The following is a 23,859-nucleotide window of genomic DNA, read 5'->3' as shown; positions in this document are numbered from 1 at the left end:
ATAAAGAACTCTACCTGGATGAGGAAGCAGAGTAAACAGACAGAGTGATTCTGCAGGAGCAGGAGTGTATGTTTCTGTGTACAGGCTGTAGTTGGGGTGGGGGCCTGTGACCTCTTTTGCCCACTCTGAGGCCTTCCTGACCCCTCATTACACAGCTTTTCCACGCTTCTCACCTGGATGCCTGGATTCTTCTGTGCCCTGGTGATGATTTGCAGTATGATCGGACACGACTGAGCGACTTCACACACACACACACACACACACACACACACACACACACACACACACACACACAGAGTTGTCTCAGGAGATTTCATACAAGTCCCACCTTAGTTCATCACAAACCTATGAGCAGGATTCCCAAGGTGTGGCTTGCTGGGAGGGAAATCCTGGGAACTATACAAGAGGAGCAGCTCAGCAGTAACTTCAGGAGTTGCTCCTGCGCAGGGAAGTTCAGGGAGCTCCAGGCCAGTGGCCAGCATGTGTGTGGCACACGGCTGTGACTGGAACCTTCCTGTGCCTGGGATCTGAGGTGTGTATGTATGCTCAGTTGTGATGACTCTCTGGGACCGCATGGACACAGGATGGGATTTCCCAGGCAGGAATACTGGAGTGGGTCGCCATTTCCTCCCCTAGGGGATCTTCCCAACCCAGGGATTGAACCTGTTTCTCTTGCAACTGCTGCTCTGGCAGGTGGATTCCTTACCACTAGCGCCCCCTGGGGGCTCGAGGGAACTGATCCTAAAGTCAGTGACAGGGAATTCCCAGGTTCAGTGATAAAGAATCTGCCTGCCAATGCAGGAGACATAGGAGATGCAAGTTCGATCCCTGGGTCAGGAAGAAGCCCTGGGGGAGGAAATGACAACCCTCTCCAGTATTCTATGCTTGCCTGGAAAATCTCATGAACAGAGGAGCCTGGTGGGCTACGGTCACAGAGTCACAAAGATTTGGACATGATTGAACACAGGCAGTGACAAGTGTCTATGATATCGAGCATCAAGAAGTGCAGAGGTGTAATGTAATAAGCGTCCCAATAAACAGCACCTGCCCCTTATTCTGCTCTGTGTGACAGGATGTGCTTTTGCTTAACTATCATATCACATTTAATTTTGGGGGGGGTATATGAAAATGTATTACTATCATTCTTTCATCATCAAAATTTATGATCTTGGTCTTCTTGCCTTTGTATAAGGCAGAAAAAGAGACACTGGCTACTTTGACAGCCTTAAAGTGGACTCCAGGAATGTCACCAACAGCATGACCTTTGCAACCAAATCCAGCAACCAGAACTTCATCATTTTCCTCAATAAAATTCAAGCAACCGTCTCTGGGTACAAAAGGCTGTGATTTTTTGCCATTCTTGGTGAACTGAACCCTGACACATTTCCTGGTGGCAGAATTTGGCTGTTTGGCTTCAACCCCTATTTTTTCGAGCACAATTCTCTTGGCATGAGAAGTGCATCTAAAACGGCCTTCAGGGCTGCGCCCCGATGGGCTTTCCTGCACTGTTCCCATGCCGCTTCTGGGCTCGTCGGTGGCTACAGAGCTTCCTGGCAAAGATCACGACGCTTGCTCATCCTACCAGCACCATGGGCCTGAAAGAAAGACCATCATGTTTAATTTTAACACAGACTCAGAAGGTATTAGGATGTTAGGACCCCCGCCATTTTACAGAGCTTAAGGACCTTGCTAGAGGTCATAAGACTCCTGACAGATGCAGCCTCTGAGCCCTGGTGGAACCACACAGTCTGTCCCCACTGCACCCGGTCTCCCTGCCCAAAGACCTGCTCAGCCTGACTTCCTGGGTGGGTCTGTGTGGTCCCTCCAGGGGCCCGCAGCCCCTTTGCTCCTATTGCCCCTGACTCAGGTCCTTCCTTCTGCAGGGCAGCCCCCGAGAGCCCCGTGGTCGGCAGGGGGACACCCTTGCCCCATTCTAGCAGCTTCTCCCTGCAGCCAACTCCCGGGGGTGGGTCAGGCCAGGATGTGAGGAGAATCAGGAGAGAAGCAAAAAGGGAGTGAGCTTGTGGTCAGCACCTTCCTCTGACCTGGGACAGCCCTCTCTTCTCCTGACATTTCCCGCCACTCAGGGCAGCTCCTCTCAACGCCCCACCCCCCTCCATTACAAGTGCTCCTGTAGCTCTGCTGTGGATCAGAGTCACCAGGGGAGGGGTCAGAATGCAGAGTCCTAGGCTCCAGCCCCAAAGGTCTGATCCAACATCCCAATCCCAGTGTATTGGGATGCAGGGGGTCCTCTGAGCACATTCTGAGAAGCATTTAACAGACCTGCCACTCACATATGTGGGCCCTGGGTCAAGAATATAAATGAAGCCCATCCGATATGTTTAAATATTTAAAAGTTATAAATCAAGCTAACACACTGTCAAGTACACCCTCATAACCACATGGCAGGCTGGGATTCCTGGAACCTAGAGTTTTGAGCTAGAAGGCAGGACAGCAGAGGGAGGGGCCGACCCAGCCCCCAGCCCTCCCCCTGCTCTTCCCACCTCTGGCTCTGACCCTCTTTGTGCCCTGAGGAATCTGCTGCTCAAGCAAGAGCATTACAGCCTTCAAGTCTAAGCTCAGGCCATCCTCTTCCACCCCATAAACAGCTGTATCTCAACTACCTGTCAGGTTGGGACATGGGTCCCAGGAGGGAGGCCTGCACTGGTGCTGGGAGCAGGGGTTCAAGGTCTAGGTGCTCAGAGCAAGGCCTGGAGGGGGCGGGGCTCCAGGTGGCCACACCCCCTGGTCCTCTCTGGCTGCCTGCACCTGGGGGAAGGTGCAACCGCAGGATGAACTGAGCAGGGCCTCTAAACCAGCGCTTCTCCAACTGTACTGTGAGCAGGTCTCACCTGGGATTTGGAGATTTTGTCAGTAGGTTTGGGGTAGAGACCACAATCATGTGTTCCTAACAGCCTCCCAAGCCAGCTGACACTGCTGGTACACAGGCCTCACTTAGAACAGCAGGGCTCTGGGGCAGGGAGGGCAGAGACTTCCTGTAAAGGACCAGGAAGTACATTTCCAGGCTTTGGGGGCCTTGTGGTCTGTACTCAGAAAAACATCTACTTCTGCTCCATTGACTACGCTAAAGCCTTTGACTGTGTGGATGACAACAAACTGTGGAGAATTCTTCAAGAGAGGGGAATACCAGACCACCTTACCTACCTCCTAAGCAACCTGTATGCAGGTCAAGAAGCAACAGTCAGAACCTGACATGGATTGACTGCCTGGGTCAAAATTGGGAAAGGAGTATGACAAGGCTGTATACTGTCACCCTGTTTATTTAACTTACATGAAAAATAATGTGCATATATGTATAACTGAATCACTGTGGTATAGCAGAATTAACACAACATTGTAAGTCAACTATACTTAAATACAATAAATTTTTCTAAAAACAAGGAAAAAAAAAAACCCAAGGGTGTCATTAAGTTCTTTATTAGTAATGTGTACTCTGGTTACTTGCATGGCCTGTGTTTGCTGGATTTTCCCACTTCAGACAAACAATCCTTCCTTAAAGAATTAAGCTGAGAAGATACTTTGAGTCCATGAAAGGTCATGTTCCTCTCAACACCCACGCCCCACCATTCACGATTTAGTCAGCCAATGATGAGCTTTGTCTGAATTATTTATGACAATGATTGCTGTCACGTGGTACTTTTCTGTCAACCTGTCTACATTTGTGAGCTGGCATTCTACTACAAAATAAGAGCTTTTCCTTCCTCATAGCTATTCTATATCTTATCAGAATCAGTATAAACTCCTGGATTAAAAAAAAATTTTATTGTAAAATGTGGGGTGTAAAACCTTCAATCCTCTGTTCACCATTACTTACCACATTTCTAATGTGATATAAACTCCATCCCAGAGGCTCATTTTTTGCTAGGTGGTCTGCAAAATTTAATTTTTAAAATGTTTTCATGTAATGTTCTCCAGAATTAAATATGATTAGCTTTTGCATCAAACATGGTTTGGAATACCCAAGGCTTCCACCTATTGGGATGGATACTTGTGAGCATGTTTACTGAGTGAAAGAGAGAACTTAGTCAGAAACATCCAATGTATACTTTGTGCAGAACATTCTTGGTGTGTTTGAGTCTTAACCTTGGTTCTTCTTCATTTTAATTTTAATTGGAAGAAAATTATTTTACAACATTGTGGTAGCTTTTGCCATACATCAACAGGAATCACCCTTGGGTGTACATGTGTCCCACCATCCTGAACCCCCCACTCGCTTCCCCCCTCACCCCATCCCTCTGGGTTGTCCCAGAGCACTGGCTTTGAGTGCCCTGCTTCATGCATCGAGCTTGCACTGGCCATCTATTTTATGAATGGTAATATACATACATGTTTCAGTGCTATCCTCTCATACCGTCCCACCCTCGCCTTCTACCACATAGTCCAATAGTCTGCTCTTTACATCTGTGTCTTTTTTGCTGCCTTGCATATAAGATCATCATTACTGACTTTCCAAATTCCAAAAGTATGCATTAAAACACTCTGTTGGAGTTTTTCTTTCTGGCTTACTTCACTCTGTACAATAGACTCCAGTTTCATCCACCTCGTTAGAACTGACTCAAATGTGTTCTGTTTATAGCTAAGTTATTATGCATATGTATCACGACTTCCTTATCCATTCATCTGCCAATGGACATCTAGGTTTCTTCCACATTTTAGCTATTGTAAACAGTGCTGCAGTGAACACTGGGGTACATGTGTCTCTTTCAATTCTTGTTTCCTCAGTGTGTATGCCCAGCAGTGGGATTGCTGGGTCATATGGCAGTTCTCTTTCCAGTTTTTTAAGGAATCATGACACTGTTCCCCATAGTGGCTGTACTAGTTTGCATTTCCACCAACAGTGTAAGAGGGCTCCCATTTCTTCACATCCTCTGCAGTATTTAATGATTATAAGCTTTTTGATGGCTGCCATTCTGATCAGCATGAAATGATATCTCATTGTGGCTTTGATTTGCATTTCTCTGACAATGAGTGATGTTGAACCTCTTTTCATGTGTTTGTTAGCCCTCTGTATGTCTTCTTTGGAGAAACGTCTAATTCTTTGGCCCACTTTTTGATTGGGCTGCTGTTTTCTGGTACTGAGCTGCATGAGCTGCTTGTATATTTTGGAGATTAATTCTTTGTCAGTTGTTTTGTTTGCTATTACTTTCTCCCATTCTGAAGGCTGCTTTCTCACCTTGTCTATAGTTTCCTTTGTTATGCAAAAGCTTTTAAGTTTAATTAGATCACAATATGCCAGCAAATTTGGAAAACTCAGCAGTGGCCACAGGACCGGAAAAGGTCCATTTTCATTCCAATCCCAAAGAAAGGCAATGCCAAAGATTGCTCAAACTATAGCACAATTGCACTCGTCTCACATGCTAGTATTATAATGCTCAAAATTCTCCAAGCCAGGCTTCAGCAATACGTGAACTTTAAACTTCCAGATATTCAAGCTGGTTTTAGGAAAGGCAGAGGAACCAGAGAACAAATTGCCAACATCCCCTGGATCATGGAAAAGCAAGAGAGTTCCAGAAAAACATCTATTTCTGCTTTATTGACTATGCCAAAGCCTTTGACTGTGTGGATCACAAGAAACTGGAAAATTCTGAAAGAGATGGGAATACCAGACCACCTGACCTGCCTCTTGAGAAATTTGTATGTAGGTCAGGAAGCAACAGTTAGAACTGGACATGGGACAACAAACTGGTTCCAAATAGGGAAAGGAGTACATCAAGGCTGTATATTGTCGCCCTGTTTATTTAACTTGTATGCAGAGTACATCATGAGAAATGCTGGACTAGAAGAAGCACAAGCTGGAATGAAGATAGCCAGGAAAAATATCAATAACCTCAGATATGCAGATGACACCACCGTTATGGCAGAAAGTGAAGAGGAACTAAAAAGCCTCTTGATGAAAGTGAAAGAGGAGAGTGAAAAAGTTGGCTTAAAGCTCAACATTCAGAAAACGAAGATCATGGTATCCGGTCCCATCATTTCATGGCAAATAGATGCGGAAAGTCTCAGACTTTATTTTTTTGGGCTCCCAAATCATTGCAGATGGTGATTGCAGCCATGAAATTAAAAGACGCTTACTCCTGGGAAGGAAAGTTATGACCAACCTAGATAGCATATTGAAAAGCAGAGACATTACTTTGTCAACAAAGGTCCGTCTGGTCAAGGCTATGGTTTTCCAGTAGTCCTGTATGGATGTGAGAGTTGGACTGTGAAGAAAGCTGAGTGCTTGAGAATTGATGCTTTTGAACTGTGGTGTTGGAGAAGACTCTTGAGAGTCCCTCGGACTGTAAGGAGATCCAACCAGTCAATCCTAAAGGAATTCAGTCCTGAATATTCACTGGAAGGACTGATGTTGAAGCTGAAGCTCCAATACTTTGGCCACCTCATGGGAAGAACTGACTCATTGGAGAAGATCATGATGCTGGGAAAGATTGAAGGCAGGAGGAGAAGGGGATGACAGAGGATGAGATGGTTGGATAGCATCACCAACTCGATGGACATGAGTTTGATCAAGCTCTGGGAGTGGTGAGGGACAGGGAAGCCTGGCGTGCTGCAGTCCAACGGTCACAAAGAGTTGGACATGACTGAATGGCTAAACTGAACTGAAACTTGAACAGGAATTTAACCCTTTCTAAATTTTAAATGTTATTAAAAACTTTGATAATGTACAGTATTTTCTTTTGAAAGCCAGTATAGCCTCATTTTAAATATAATTATGATGGTAAATAAGAAGGCAGTGCTGGAGAGGGTAGTACTGATTAACAACTAATCACATATCCAACATTGTTCAAAAGCAGTGTTTCTCAACTGTCTGGAATTGCATATCAGTTTTAATTTTACATTTTCAGCCCATTGCAACTTAGTCACTGATCCACTGTGCATGGCTAGTATGCACCTCCCCCTTTAAGTGCAACATTCACACTGGTCTCTCGGCTGTTCAGGATCACATCCATCCTGAGTGTGGATGGCAATAGCTGATGGCTCTGAGTTTCTAGCTTTCTTGAGTTTCCTGTACTTACTTCTAACCTGGTTACAAACAGTTCATGGACTGGCACTAGTGCACAGACCACACAGTGAGTGTCACTGTCATAGTTAATCTCTGCAACAACCCTCTGTGAATCATACTATCCCCACCTCAACTTTCAGACAAAGACACTGAAGCACAGTGGACTTCCCAACCTTAAGACCCCATGGTAAACAGCAGCAGAATTTGTATCCAAACCCAGTCAGCAATGCCCAGAACCAGTATTTGTCCCTGAAGGCTGACTCCAGAGCTTGTGCTCCTCCCTGGAGGCTTATGTCATTTTCACTACATGCAGAGGAAGAACAGTCTGGTTTAGGCCATCAGATGAAGACCTCCTCAAATACACTTTCTACAGTCTACAAACCTCATTCGTCCACACTCACCTTGCTCTCCTCTCCTGGTGGTTAGGAATCACCAAGGTCAGTGATTCCAGCTTGTGTCTCTGGATGCTCTTGGTCCACCTATCATCCCAACCAAAGAACTCCAAGAGCAGGAATCATATCCATCTTCCAGATGAAGAAGCTGAGATTCAGAGGTTAAGATACTTGCCTAAGTATGTAACTAAGGCTACACGGCTGTAGGGTGTCCATAGTCCATTTTGTCAAGGATGGTGCCAGTTTATTTCCCTGGCACTCTAGCTGGTTACTGCTTTTCTTTCATTGTCAAGTATCCCATTCTGTGCAGTACATTCTTTGGACACCCACACTGCTAGTGAGAGCAGAGAAAGACCTAACAGGCAGATCAGTGTGACTGACTCCAAAATCAGGGCTTTCTGTTATCCCGGGCTACTTCTTGGAATTCCAAAATTATGAAGTTGACAAGGAAGTTTTGTTCTCAGTCATCATTTATTCATTCAGCAAATATTTACTGAGTGTCCCCTATGTGACAGACACTGCGCTGAAAGATGAAATTATAAAGTGAATAGAGCACAGTTTCAAGTCTTTTTCTCACTTGGTTTAGTGAGAAAGCAGACCATATGGATAAAGAAAACTGAGCGCAGAACTGATGCTTTTGAACCGTGGTTTGGAGAAGACTCTTGAGAGTCCCTTGAACTGCAAGGAGATCCAACCAGTCCATTCTAAAGGAGATCAGTCCTGGGTGTTCATTGAAAGGATGGATGTTGAAGCTGAAACTCCAATACTTTGACTACCTGATGCGAAGAGCTGACTCATTTGAAAAGACCCTGATGCTGAGTAAGACTGAGGGAAGGAGGAGAAGGGATCGACAGAGGATGAGATTGTTGGATGGCATCACTGACTCAATGGACTTGGTTTTGGGTGGACTCTGGGAGTTGGTGATGGACAGGGAGGGCTGGCGTGCTGCGGTTCATGGGGTCGCAAAGAGTTGGACACGACTGAGCGAATGAACTGAACTGAGACCATATGAATACTCATAGTCAGGGCAGGCTACATAGTTTACATAACCTGTGTAAAATGGAAAGAACAGGGCCCCTTATTTTAAAATCACGATACTGGATGACAATAGGACACTAACCAAGTACGGTTCAGTTTAACAAATGAGAGGTGCTCAAGGGTCCTACAGAAATACGAGTTACCTAGGATGATGACTGATCTAAAGGTGACTTCCTAGAAGAGGTGACAACTGGGCTGACCCTAGAAAATGAGATTTCTCCCCTTCATGGACCTTCCCCTCTATTTTTTAAACCAGAGTGTATTGAGGAGAATCACTAACTCATCATTCTGACTTACACATCAGTCATCAAGAGTTTCCCCCACAGTACATCCTCATCACCTACCTCAGAGCTGTGACACAGGATGTGGGGGGACATGGAGACGTGCTGTTCAGACCTGCCTTCAAGGACCCGTTGCCCAGCTGCTGGGAGTGCTGCCAGTGGGCAACCTTGAACCACCAGGCTGCATACAGTGACCCTTCCAGGTGGAGGTATAAAGACCTGGCCATTGCATGTGTCAGGACAACCCTGAAGGGCCATCTTCACTCCAGATGCCCCATGGGTTCAGCTAAGGTCATCCAGCCAGTGATCCAGCTTGATCTTTCCTTCTGCCCTATCCCGTTTCTTCCCTCCTGATTCCACACTGTTGATTCCAAGGGCAGCCCTGATAAACATCCCAGCGCTAAACTCAATCTGAGTCTGCATTCCAGAGAACCAGCCTGCAACATGTATCAGAAAACACTCCAGTACTCACGGAGGACTTTTATTTGAAAATTACTAGTTACACATGTACTTAAAACATTTTAAAAACACAAAATGGTGGAAACAAGGACTTTTTGTGTGAATATCATTACCTTTGGTTTAAAATCCACAACCTAATATTTTCTGACCAAAGTGAAATTAAGTTATATATTAATAAAAGAAAATTATTATGTTTAAATACATGTAAGTGCCATTTTATATAAAAGGCTGAATGTTAGCAGTTCCATGTGTTAAATCTAGTAGAAAAAAGCCATTAGCATTTGAAATTTAGAGAATATTATACTTATGAATAACTCGTGGGTAAAAGATATAGTTAATGAATTAAATTGGGAATTAGAAAATACATAATACTTTGGCTAGTGGTTGGTGGTAAGTATCAAAACTTGTAGGTTGTAGCTAAAGTGGATCACAGAAAAATTGTCAGCTTTATATACTTATGTTAGAAAAATAATTTTATTATTAATCTGTTTCCAATTTAAGAATTCAGAGAAAAAAAAAATCTCAAAATACAGGAAAAGTTGAAAGAAAGAATGATATGATGAACGAGAAGGAAAAGCAGAGTACCAACCAAGCAATAATTTGATTCTTTGAAAATAGGAAAACGTTATACAAGATTATTCATAAAAAATGAGAAGCCTCAAAGAAAACTAAAAGGCCAAAAGAGCACAGAGATGCTCTGGAGATTAAACATGTAAGATATTGTAAATAAATTTATGCCAGTCAAGCTCAAAACTCACAGGAAAAAGATCTACTTCTAGAAAAGTGAAACTTACCAAAATGACTGCAGAAATAACACACTGAATAGGAAGCACATAATTACCAAAAGTTATGCAGACAATGATGGCTGCACAACACTGTGAGTGTGATTAATGCCAAATTGTGTGATTAAAAATGGTTATATGGCAAATTTTATGTTATATATATTTTACCACAATTTTTTAATTAAAAAAATAAAATCCTCTATCAAGAAGGGTCTAGAACAGGTCTTTCTTTCATTAGCAAATCCCCTAGATGGGTTCCTAGTTTGATAAGGCATATTTTCTTTTCCTTCTCTTTTATTTTTTAATTTTTTTAAGTTTTTATTTTTACTTTATTTTAGTTTACAATACTGGATTCGTTTTGCCATACATTGACATGAATCCGCCACATGGCTCAGCGATAAAGACTCTGCCGGCAATGCAGGGGACACAGGAGATGAACGTACAGTATTGCCCTTCTGTATTTTAACCATTTTTTTTTTTTTGGGAGGGGGCCATCTCTCTTTTCTATAATGTCACTTAAACTACATGCACTGTATGTTTTTCCTATTACTTTTCTCTGTAGTATTTTAACCAGAGGCCTTTGAGTGGAAAATGGATCACAGGTGACACAAAACATGACATAAAGGAAATGGTGGCACAAAACGGCACCTTCACATGATCTTCAGGAATCTGTAATATAATTAGAAAGGAAGATGTAATTCTGGGAACAGTAAAAAAAAATTGTGAGAACTTTGTCTCAAATCTTAGAAAATAAGTTTGGCTCCAGAGTCTCTCCAGACACAAAGCCTGGGAGACACCTTTTATTGGTGGCCTGTACCTCTGATTTGGATAAAAAATAAAATAGTATAACTCATAAATAAACACAATAAATCCTTTTGCAAGAGCTTGAAATCATTGAGTGAAGTTGGAGAAAAATTATAGGTTAATATCTTACAATATGTCAGTATCTGTTGCTGGTGTAAAAAAAGAACAACATAATTTACGCAGTGCAAAAATCATTTGGAACACTGCCTTGGGAATAGACATGAACTCATGGTAGAATCAGAGAGTCGACTCAAAAGTTGTGAAGGCTGAGAGTTGTCCATTGGCCATTCATAATATTCATAATCACATGGTCACTGTGAGTGATATCTGGTTATTCGCTTTCAGAGTGCACCTGAGGGGGGGAGACAGAAACCACACGTTTATGAGTTTTAAAGTCCTTCTCCTTAGGCAACACATTCTTAGGTCCACTGCTTCATGTGAAGCAAATCATATCACTACTGGAGGCACAATAGGAAAAACCAAGGGTGTATTTATTCTATGGAGGAGGAAGCCCCATTAAAACCTTCACTGGGGCTGGACATAATGCCAAACCACCTGTAGATATACTTGAGTTCTGATCATTCTTATTCACAAATATGTTTTTAAGACTAGAGTCAATTGATAAGTAAAATCATTTTACTAACTCAAAACCTAGAGATCAATTTCTCATTATTCAACGACTTGATCATACATAAGGATAATATAGTTTTTAAGTGAACACTTTGACACATAGGTGAGGACACATCAAAATGTGTAATGCCTAAGTTCTAAAGAACAAAAGGGTTTTAAGAGTCCTTGCTTCTTTGTGACTAGGTTATATGGGAAATCACACATGATTATCAGATCTCAGGAGGGAAACTCTGACTGGGAGACACTGTAGTAGATGAAAGCAGTCTGTGAATTTTAGGTACAAAAAATACAGAGCTCCATGTTCAGCTTCTCAACATTTGCATTCAATATAGTACTTACAAAAAGCTATCTTGTACCCTGTGAAGAGTGGAAGGTACTGCTGTGCATTTCCTCATTTCTGAGGAGGATTGAGATAAAACAATGACAGAGGGAATTTAGGCCACATTTTAGATACATTTTTCATACAGAAATACTGTTAGATACTGGGGCATGTTTTCTTTAACAGATATTTTAAATATCACACAATTTTATTCTACTTACAAGTAAAAATCTGTGGAATGCAGAAAAGTATGAAGAAGGTAAAATGCATCCATAATTTACTGCCCAGACATAAATTTTCATGGCGGAAGCGTCACCACATACAGCCTGAAGCCTCATCCCACCCCAAACCGTGCATCTCAGGCAGCAAGAACACCACACCCTCCCTCCCTCCACCTATCTTCCCATCAGTGTCAATCCCACCTTGTTCCAGAATGAATTACAGGTGGCTGCATGACAATGGCTAAGTCCCTTAAACTAGACCTCAGTTGTCACATCTGTCCAAGATACTATCATTTCTCAGTTGTTAGAAAGGTCACTCATCAAGGGCCTTCCTCACACCATGTACAGCGCTGAGTGCTTTCACCCACCTCATATTCAAGCACTATTCAGAGTACAGTGCTAAGGTGTTGTGAATTCCTGATTTATCCTGATGACAATATACCTTCTTCTAGAAGTTAGAGGGAGCATGGGCAAGGACAGGGTAATTGAACAAAATTCTAAACAACAAAGCATCAAGGATTAAGTGACAGTAACAGGTAGGAGTTTTATTTACAGGTTAGAAACAGAAGCAACTTATACCTTTTCCTGGTAAATCTTCCTAGTCTCAAGATATTCCAGAATTTTTTTCCCTTAAACTCTCAAATTTCACGGATGTTTCTGGACAGCACTTGCATCACAAATGTGCTGAGGACCAATCAGAATGAAACATAAAGGGTCTGCAAAATGAAAGTGTTCTGTGCTCTAAGGGAATCTGAACCTAGGGTCCTAGTGTGTGGTGAGTCCTATCCAAAATCTGTCGCTTAGGTACAGGTGTGTGTGCACAGAAGAGCACACTCACCCTAAACCCCACCCCTACCACAGCTACAGATTCTCAGCAGACCTGCTTTCAACCTACCACATGTTGTTAAGACCCAGTCATGAAGCTTAGTCTCTGGAGGTTTATGATTGAAAAGGGCACAGAGACCCCTGGTGGAGATTCTGAAGAGTGAACCAGGAGACAGACTACAACACCCTGCAGCAGGCTCACCTGTTTTGCCCTTTCAGTGAGGGCAGAGGCCTCTGCCTTGCCCAGTTTCTGCACCATCTTGTAAAACAGGCTATCTGTATTTTGTAGCAAATCATATGGCCGGGCAAACTCTCTTCGTCTCCATGAATCCAAAACCTGTTAATCAGCAGAAAGAAACCAATTAGCACCAGTGTTTCACAGTAACATATTGTGTATGTGTGTGTACGTGTTAAGTCACTTCAGTTGTGTCCGACTCTTTGTAACCCTATGGACTGTAGCCCGTCAGGCTCCTCTGTCAATGGGATTCTCCAGGCAAGAATAAAGAGTAAATTGCCATTTCCATCTTCAAGGGATCTTTCCAACCCAGGGATTGAACCCATGTTTCTTATGAGTCTCTTGCAATGGCACGTGGGTTCTTTATCATGAGTACCAAATGTTTCACAGTGATATTATAACTTGGACAATATTTCAGAAACAGGCAGGACAGAGAGAATAGGGAGAATCTATCTGGGTGGTAGGTCTGGCTGGTGTTTAAATAGTTTGATTCCCCTGTTTTATTAGGCAGACAAAGGTCTAACCTAATCTTTTATTATTATAAGGTTATAGGAAAGGAAGAAAATGGAAGTTTCACAGTATGATTACTGACACTCAGCAGTATGTAGCATCTTATATTCTGCCCAGGGCAGTTGGGGTTGTTATCATTAGTTAGTGCTTTTAGCTCTGAGACTCTGAGCTTTCAGGGATATCTATACAGATATACAGAGTTGGCAAATACCTTGATTCAAGAAAATGAAAGTCAATTTATCTAAAAAGCAGGTTGATATCAGACAAACCAGATGGTAGGGGCCTGACAGCAAACTATCAAGTTGGTTTGACAGAATCTGAGCAGTATTTGGGAAAGAAGGAGATGCTTCTGGAATTTCTTTAGGGTTCTGGATTACTGTCAGCTGCTAAGAGGGGCAGAATCCTTTATCTGAGAGGTTAACATGTTTCTTAAAGTTTGCTGTGGTTGTAGTTTATTATTCTGAGAGTGAAAGGCTGGCAAATGGAGCTGCTACATAGCAGCTTTAGTAGAATTGCTCTACACACACACACACACACACACACACACACACACACACACACACTCTAGAAATCCAATTTTCTCCTTGGATAAGATCAAAGAAGCAATTAAGAAATTGAGCTTGTAATTCTAGTGATCATGGACCACACAACACATGGAGGCAGCTCAATCTGAACTGCCTAGGACCTGAACCTGTTTTCACAAATTATCTTTCACTGCTCCTTTTTCTTTCTTTCTAAATGCCTTCCTTGCTGCTGCTGCTAAGTCCCCTTTTATTGTTCTTTAAGAGGTCTGCTGGGTTTCCCAGGTAGCTCAGATGGTAAGAATCCACCTGCAATGCAGGAGACCCTGGTTCAATTCCTGGTTGGGGAGGTTCCCATGGAGAAGGGACAGGCTACCCACTCCAGTGTTCTTGGGCTTCCCTGGTGGCTCAGACAGTAAAGAATCCACCTGAAATGCAGGAGACCTGGGTTTGATCCCTGGGTTGGGAAGATCCCCTGGAAGAGGGCACGGCACTCCACTTCAGTATCCTTGCCTGGAGAATCCCACGGACAGAGGGGCCGGGCCAGCTACAGGCCATGGGGTCACAAAGAGTCAGACACAGACACGACTGAGCAACTAAGTGCAATAGGTCTGCTAACTGAAAATCGAAAGAGGAAGGGGCTCAATTCTCCCTTTCTACTTATTAGTGACTTTGGTTAATGATTTTTGGTGGGGAGGGGAGGGAGTGTCTGAAACAATTTGCTCAAATGATATAACTATAAAAACTGTTCTGATTCATGTCAATGTATGGCAAAACCAATACAGTATTGTAAAGCAAAGTAAAAATAAAAATTAAAAAATAATAATAATAAATAAATAAACAACTTTTCTGATGTTAAGTAGTACTTCGTTCTTCATTTAGAGTAAATGTATCTTAAGAGAGTATGCTGAAACTCTAAACAAGACACAGGTTGTTTTTCCACATTACAGTAATTTTTAATTTTAAAGAGGTATTACAGTTAATTCCATTCTTTGTATTTAGTTAGAAATATTTATTAAGTCTCATAAAGTCCATTTTCCTGTTGAACTTTTGTTCACTCCTGTGGATCTTTGCTAAGGGCAGTTTTCTCAAAAGAGCCCAAGAATAACAGAATCTGTCACCTCCACATAATAATTTATATCTTCTGTAACTTGGCCAATTGAGATGCTCTGAATGTACAATTTTACTTAAGTATAACATGACAGAACATAACTACTCATTCTGATGTCAAGGAAGAAAAAGTACAGTTTTAAAACACAGGTCTCCAAACGCCTATGGTCAATTAATCTATGAAAGAGTACTCAAGAGTATACAGTGGAGAAGACAGTCTCATTGGCAAATAGTACTGGGAAAACAGGACACCTACATCGAAATAAATGAAATTAGAACACACTATTTTTTTTTTTGTAAATATACAACCATACAAGATAATCCATATACAAAATAAACTCAAAATGGTTTAAAGACCTAATATAAGACTGGATATTATAAAACTAGAGGAAAACACAGAACACTCTTTTTTTTTTTTTGACCTTTTTTTTTTTAAATTTATTTTTTTAATTTTAAAATCTTTAATTCTTTGACATGAATCACAATGTTTTCTTCGATCAGTCTCCCAAAGCAAAAGAAAAAAAGCAAAAGTAAACAAATAGGACCTAATCAAACTCAAAAGCTTTTGAACAGCAAAGAACAACACCAACAAAATGAAAAGACAACCCCAAATGAATGGGATAAAATCAAAGGATGCAACCGACAGGGGTTTAATATCTAAAATACACAAAGAACTCACATAACTCAATATCAAAAAACCAACCAAAAACGGACAGAAGACCTAAATAGACACTTCTCCCAAGAACACATACAGAAGACCAACAAGCACAGGAAAAGGTGCTCCACATCCCTATTTATCAGAGAAATGTTACTCAAAACCATAATTTGGTATCACTCACATGGGTCAGAATAGCCATCATTAGAGTCTACACAGAACAAATGCTGGAGAGGGTGTGGAGGAAAGGATGCACCTCCTACACTGTTGGTGGGAATATAACTTGGTGCAGCCACAATGGCAAAAAACAGTGTGGAAATTTCTGAAAAAAACTGAAAATACAGCTACCGTATGATCTAACAACCTCAGTACTGGGCATGTATCTAGAAAAGACAATAACGCTAATTCAAAAAGATACATACAACAGCGTTCTTAGTAGCAATACTTAAAATAGCCAAAATATGGAAACAACCTAAGTGCCCATCAACAGATGATTGGTTTAAGAAAATCTGATACACACACACACACACACACACAATTATGCACAGTGGCATATTACTCAGACCATAATAAATGATGAAATATTGTCATTCACACCAACATGGGTGAACCTAGAGAATCAAATTAGTGAAGTAAATCAGACAGAGAAAGACAAATATGATATCATTTGTATGTGGAACCTAAACATGATACAAACAAACCAATGTATAAAACAGAAACAGACTCACAGATACAGAAAACAAACTCAGTTGCCAAAGAGGAAAGGAGAGGGCAAATAAATTAAGACTATGGGATCAATAGAAACAAACTACCATAAATGAAACAGATAAGCAAATAGGTTTAATGTATAACACAGGTAACTATATCCAATATCCTGTAATTGTCTATCACTCAAAATATTATGAAAAAAATATACATATTTAGGAGAATCAGTTTGCTATACATCTGAAAATAACAAAATGTTGTAAATCAACTATATTTCATGCTTACAAACAGGAGTAACACATAGCCAAAACACATTTGAGGAACACTTAAGTAAATTTTCATTAATTTCTGAATTGATTCTGCAAACATTTATTGCACATTTGAGTGCACTGATGGCACTTTGCTAGATGCTGTGGAAGATGAAATCACATATAAGCCACAGACCCTGACCCTGGGGAGCTTGTACTGAGAGGAGAGAGAAAGAAGAAAATTTCAAATGTCTATCATGCAGGAAAAAAGGCAACAACAAGGGTTTAGTAACAGAAGAGAGGACTTCTGGTCAGAGGTTCTGAGGATGAGCTTCAAGGAGGAGAGAGGGCAATGAACTAGACCTTGAAGAAAGGACAGGCATGAACATGCAGAAACAGGGGTGGGTAGACAGTGATCTTTCCAGACACATGGACTGTCATGGGCCAAGTGGACTGGAGATGAGCCTGGAAGCTCCTTAAGGGCAGGGTTATGTAGCTTTCCTTGTTTGCTGTTGCATCTCAGGGCCCTGGCACTGTACATGATAAGCAACAGGCACAGAGTAGGTTGAAAGTTCAATACAAATGAAACTAAATTCAGGGCGTGACTGGGTGAATGCCCAATGGTGTGGTTTGTCAAGACTACAGGGTGAGATCAAGGGGAGGATGAGTCCAGCTGGCATGGGGAACAGCTAAGGCAGGGGATACAGGGATGACAGGATGAGGGATGTGGACCTGGAGGACCACATGCTTCAGGTTGATGGACAGGACAGAGAGTGAGAGGGAAAATGAGGGAGGGTCAAACCATGGTTACAGATGAAGGCTTCAAACTCGTTTATGTCAAATATTGGAAAAGATAAAGAAGAAAAGAGAGAGAGAGAGGAGGGGGAGTTGGGAGAAGCAGGAGTGCAGTGCAGCCACAGATATTCCAGGGAGCTGTCCTACACATAAAGATTAAACGGAGCCACTGCAAGGTAATACGATTTGTAATGGAGTGGCTGCAAGGAAAAGTGGGGGCAGGAGAGGGTGGAAGAAAAGCCTAGTAAGAAAAAAAAAAGGGAGAAGGCAATGGCACCCTACTCCAGCACTCTTGCCTGGAAAATCCTGTGTACAGAGGAACCTGGTGGGCCGCAGTCCATGCGGTCACTAAGAGTTGGACACGACTGAGCGACTTCACTTTCACTTTTCACTTTCATGCATTGGAGAAGGAAATGGCAACCCACTCCAGTGTTCTTGCCTGGAGAATCCCAGGGACGGGGGAGCCTCATGGGCTGCTGTCTATGGGGTCGCACAGAGTCGGACACGACTGAAGCGACTTAGCAGTAGCAGTAGGAAAAGATGCCAGGAATAGTTTTCAACATGGTGACAAACATTAAAGGGAGATCCCATTAGGGACAAATAGAGTAGGGAGGTGAAGATCTGAGTATTAGACCTTGATTTTGGCTGCCAGATGACACAGGGAGAGAGTTGTCCAGCCTTGCAAGTTGGGTCTCTCATAAAAAGGGTCCTTGTGATTTTCCCAGGGACTGGACACTAAATTTTTTCTTAGGTCCTGAAATAATAAATCATTCTTCTTGCCCATGGAATGATGAGTGCTGGGTCATGGTCACCTCCATCATTGCTCTCCCAAATCTGCTGCTTTTCCATGTAAGCACCTCCTCCATAAAGTATCTCTTTTCCCTTAGTGTGCTCTCTGGTGGTGGCTTAGTCGTTTAAGTTGTGTCTGACTCTTGTGACCCCATGGACTGTAGCCCGCCAGGCTCCTCTGTCCATGGGATTTTCCAGGCAAGAATACTGGAATGGATTGCCATTTCCTTCTCCAGGGGATCTTCTCAACCCAGGAATTGAACCTGGTTCTCCTTCATTGCAGGCAGATTCTTTACTGACTGAGCTATGAGGGAAGCCCTATTGTGCTCTCTACTTCCATATTAGTTATTTTCCTTCTAAAAACTTATATGAAAGCTTTTGGCATGTTTTTGAAGGAGATTTCTCTTCTGAAATGTTCTAACTGTATCCATGTAGGCTTATGAAAGAAAAATTCCATGAAGGTAAAAAACAGAATTTAAGTAAAACTCTAGTTAGGTTTGAGTTGTTTTTGTGTTTTTCAGGTGGGTATATTGCATTAGTTCCTGGATTTGATTTCTCTGGGAAAAGCACTTAGCAGAGGTTTGAGCTGAGGAAAAGAGGCAAAGAATATGCATAAGATTGTTTACAAATAGAAGAGGTGGAATTCGAGATTCCTATTCCTGGTTTTGGTCCTTCATCATTCATTTCCAAAGAATAATTACACAGTGAAAATGTAAAACAGAGACAGCAACACTGTTACAGCAAGTGCAGATTTTCAGCTGCCTCCTCTGCTCATTTTTCTAGGGAGAATGCAGGTGATATGAAGACTGGAGTGTGCAGAGATGCAAGGGAACAACTGTGCTCTTGGCTGAAGAGAAAACAGGTCCCAAGCATCAAGTGAATCCTAAAAACGACAGGAAGAACCCACCTTTTAAGGCAGAGACAGTGGTGGGTATTAGGAGAAAGAGGATTTCTAATTTATCTGTCTTGCTCCACTGTTTTGGAGGCAATAAAGAAGATTAAATTAGCTGTCCCTATGACTCCATAATGTTTAATAAAATTAAAATTGAGAGAACATCTTTATAAAATAGAATTCTGAAATATTACTGGTACTTAATGAACTAAAGCAGAATAAATCCCTTTGAAGAGTCAACACAAAAATGAAGTTATTAGCTGAGTCAGTTGTTTCCCAACAAGTCTTTTGCTCAGTTTACTTAGTAAAGAAAACTAATTCAAACAGCTGAGATAAGATAAGCAAAAGGCAAAGGAGAAAGGGAAACATATACTCATCTGAATGCAGAGGTCCAAAAAATTGCTAGGAGAGATAAGAAAGCCTTCCTTGGTGATCAATACAAAGAAATAGAGGAAAATAATAGAATGGGAAAGACTAGAGATCTCAAGAAAATCAGAGGTAACAAGGAAACATTTCATGCAAAGATGGCCACAATAAAGGGCAAAAATGGTATGGACCTAAAAGAAGCAGAAGATATTAAGAAGAGGTGGCAAGATTATGCAGAAGAACTGTATAAAAAAGATCTTAATGACCCAGATAACCATGATGATGTGATCTCTCACCTAGAGCCAGACATCGTGAAGTGCAAAGTCAAGTGGGCCTTAAGAAGCATCACTATGAACAAAGCTTGTGGAGGTGATGGAATTCCAGTTGAGCTATTTCAAATCCTGAAAGATGATGCTGTGAAAGTGCTGCACTCAATATGCCAGCAAATTTGGAAAACTCAGCAGTAGCCACAGGACTGGAAAAGGCTGGTTTACATTCCAGTGCCAAAGAATGTTCAAACTACTGCACAATGTATACATTTCACATGCTAGCAAAGTAATACTCAAAATCGTTCAAGCTAAGCTTCAACAGGATGTGAACCAAGAACTTCCAGATGTACAAGCTGGATTTAGAAAAGGCAGAGGAACCAGAGGTCAAATTGCCAACATCTGTTGGACCATAGAAAAAGCAAGAGGATTCCAGAAAAATATCACCTTCTGCTTCATTGACTATGCTAAAGCCACTGACCATGTGGATCACAACAAACTGTGGAAAATTCTTCAAGAGATGGAAATACCAGACCACCCTACCTGCCTCCTGAGAAATCTGTATGCAGGACAAGAAGCAATAGTTAGAACTGGATATGAAATAACAGACTGATTCAAAATTGGGAAAGGTGTACGTCAAGGCTGTATATATTGTCACCTTGCTTATTTAACTTCTATGCCAAATACATCATGTGAAATGCTGGGCTGGATGAAGCACAAGCTGGAGTCAAGATTGCTGGGAGAAATATCAAAAACTTCAGATATTCAGATAACACCACCCTTATGGCAGAAGGCAAAGAGGAACTAAAGAGCCTCTTGATGAAGGCAAAAGAGAGGGAAATAGCTGGCTTAAAACTCAACATTCAGAAAACTAAGATCACGGCATCCAGTCCCATCACTTCGTGGCAAATAGATCGGGAAACAGTGGAAACAGTGACAGATTTTATCTTCTTGGGCTCCAAAATCACTGCAGAGAGTGACTGCAGCCTTAAAATTAAAAGATACTTACTCTTTGGAAAAAAAGCTGTGACAAATCTAGACAGTGTATTAAAAAGCAGAAACATTGCTTTGCTGACGAAGATCTGTATAGTCAAAGGTATGGTTTTCCAGTAGTCATGAATGGATGTGAGAGTTGGACTATAAAGAAAGCTGAGTGCTGAAGAACTCATGCTTTGGAACTGCAGTATTAGAGAAGACTTAAAAGTCCCTTGGACTGCAAGGAGATCAAACCAGTCAATTCTAAAGGAAATCAACCCTGAATATTCACTGGAAGGACTGATGCTGAAGCTGAAGCTCCAAGACTTTGGCCACCTGATGTGAAGAGCCAGCTCATTAGAAACGGCCCTGATGCTGGGAAAGATTGAGGGAAGGAGGAACAGGGGACGATACAGGATGAGATGACTAGGTGACATCACTGACTCAATGGACATGAGTTCAAGCAAACCCTAAGAGATGGTGAAGGACAGGGAAGCCTAGCGTGCTGCAGTACATTGGGTCATCAGGAGTTAGAAACGACGAAGCAACTGAACAACAACAAAACAAAACCATACCCTTTATGTGAAGAGAAAATGTAATGTAAAATAAATTGAATGCACACACACACACACACACACACACACACACACACACACACACACAAACCATACCCTTCTGCCCTTGTGCAAATAGGTTCACCAGTGCAACAAAATGTACTTTTTACAAGAAATGGCAGCCCACGCCAGTATTCTTGCCTGGAGAATCCCCATGGTCAGATGAGCCTGGCAGGCTACCATCCATGGGGTGGCACAAAAGTCAGACACAACTTAGCAACTAAACAACAACACCTTCAGCACCTATAACCACAGGACTTCATGGCGGCAACCCTGTCGGTCATGCCCTTCATCAGCATCTGTCATTTCTCCAGCCCCTCCCTCAGGCTGGCTGCCTGCCCTCTGCAGCATCTCATTTTGCAACAGGTTGACTCGTTTCATGTCCATATTAAAGCTTTCAGAACAGTCACCTGCTTTCCAGAAAGGAAAGAGGGACAGGGATCCCTTGGAGATATTGGGGGTTTACTGCCAGAACACCAGAGTATAGTGAATATCACAATAAAGTTAGTTATACAAAATTTATGGCTTCCCAGCCTGTACAAAAGATATGTTTAGACTACACTGTAGCCTAGCAAGTGTGCAGTAGCATTATGCCTGAGAAAACAATGTACAGACCTTAATTTAAAAAATAATTTATTGCTCATGGGCATACCCATGGGTGATTCTTATTGATGTTTGACAGAAAACAACAAAATTCTGTAAAGCAATTATCCTTCAATTTAAAAAAATAAATTAAATTAAGCAAAATAATAATAATAAATTACTGCTAAAAAATACCAAACATCATTGGAGACTTCAGCAAGTAATACCAAAAATCACTGATCACAGACCACCATAACAAATGTAATGATAGTGAAAAAGTTTGACATATTGTGAGAATTACCAAAAGGTGACACAGACATGGAGTGAGCAAATGCTGTTGGAAAAACGGTACCTGTAGATTTTCTCGACATGCTTCATGAACTTTTTATTAAAAACAAAACAAAAAACATTATCTGGGAATTGCAATAATACAAGGTATGCCTGTATTTCTAAAGAAAGCAATAAAAAGGAAAACTGATTCAAAACTCAAAGGTTAGAAAAGGAACACTATTTGTTATTTGTAATGATTTGCTGAATTAAAAACCAACTGGTAGTCAGAAGCTCTAGAACAAAACATAAGGTTTACACCTGGGGTGGATGGAGCACAGAGGACAATCCCCAACTCTGAAGCTGGGAGATGCAAGTCCCTTAGTCCCCTAAGGTCTGATCCTGCCATTCCTACCAGAGGAATCAGCAACCACAACCAGCTCGAACCAAGATATAAACAAGTGGCTGAATTTATATATCCTGGTGGGACCTCCCTGTGATTTTACTGATGACCTCAACCAGGCAGCCCTAAACTGAAGGTCTCCCCACACAGGAGTGGGAAGGATTCCTCCACAGTGAAGGACAAGGTCATCACGGAAAACAAGTCCAGTCATTGCAAAGGTGACAGACTTCAAAGCAAAGGCTTCCATTTCCCTTCTGCCTCTGTCTTCCCCATTCACCCAGATGCTCAGTCTCCACACCCAGAGACCAGCATTGACTCCTCTCTCCCCTCTCAGATCCCACATTGAATCCATCGCTTGGCTCCACTTCCTCATTTCCCCCAAATCCAACCATCTCACCATTTCCACTGCAGGCACCTTAGTCTCAGCCAAGGGAAGTCACAACTGTGAGAGGGAGGGAACACTTCATTTGGAGAATTGAAGACCATCAATGTGGTTTTAGCTCTGAAGGAAGAAGGGAGAAGAGTAGGGAAAAAACTAGAAAGGTGGGGAGGGACCAGAGTGTAAATTGCTTTGTTAAACCACGTTAAAGATTTGTTCAAAGACACTGACCAATCGAGAAAAACTTGAGATTACAGAAATTTGCCAGGAGATAGGCCTCCCTGGTGGCTCAGATGGTAAAGAATCTGCCTGCAATGCAACAGACACAGGTTCAGTCTATGGTTTGGGAAGATCCCTTGGAGAAGGGAATGGCAACCCACTCCATTATTCTTGCCTGGACAATCCCATGGAGAGAGGAACCTGGTGGGCTACAGTTCATGGGGTTGCAAAGAGTCGGACATGACTGAGCAAGTAACACACACAAGTAAGTAAAGCATTAAAAAAGTTGAACATATTTTGATAACAGCAACAAAGCTGATTGGTTCAAGGGATACAGATGTTCACACCTATGGATCGGGTGCTGAGGGATAAGACTTAGAAATGACCAGAGGACATGCTTTCTAAATTCTGTCATTCCTCGCTGTTTCCCTAACCAATCACACATTTCAAGGTGACAGTATTTGTAAGAATTAGATAATAAAAATAATCTACTGCAATTAATGCTGGAATACCAAAACCCAAAAATAAAGCTGCAGGGTACCTTTAGGAAAAAAGA

The 23,859-nt window shown here is 41.9% G+C and overlaps 1 protein-coding gene and 1 pseudogene across 10 annotated transcripts in view; both read right to left on the bottom strand.

The window, feature by feature from the left end:
* Nucleotides 1–1,077: 1,077 nt before the first annotated feature.
* On the bottom strand, nt 1,078–8,959 carry LOC114116673 (small ribosomal subunit protein uS12-like; annotated as a pseudogene).
* Nucleotides 8,960–9,197: 238 nt separating this feature from the next.
* The window catches only part of LOC105605916 (ATP-binding cassette sub-family C member 4-like), a 168,986-nt gene continuing 154,324 nt past the window's right edge, over nt 9,198–23,859 (bottom strand). For 5 of the 10 annotated variants that reach the window (XM_060394598.1, XM_060394599.1, XM_060394602.1 and 2 more), the window contains one exon: nt 9,198–13,109. In XM_060394598.1, coding sequence (XP_060250581.1) covers nt 12,852–13,109 — 258 coding nt within the window. In that variant the 3' untranslated portion in view covers nt 9,198–12,851. Of the gene's footprint in view, nt 13,110–14,969; nt 23,208–23,859 lie in introns of those variants that run through there. The other 5 variants (XM_042254991.2, XM_042254992.2, XM_060394603.1 and 2 more) reach the window with 2 other exon arrangements.

Source organism: Ovis aries, chromosome 10 (genome assembly GCF_016772045.2).
Source record: "Ovis aries strain OAR_USU_Benz2616 breed Rambouillet chromosome 10, ARS-UI_Ramb_v3.0, whole genome shotgun sequence".
Lineage (NCBI taxonomy): Eukaryota > Metazoa > Chordata > Mammalia > Artiodactyla > Bovidae > Ovis > Ovis aries.
Note: the sequence above shows the minus strand (reverse complement) of the source record. Positions and strands in the feature narration are given on the sequence as shown.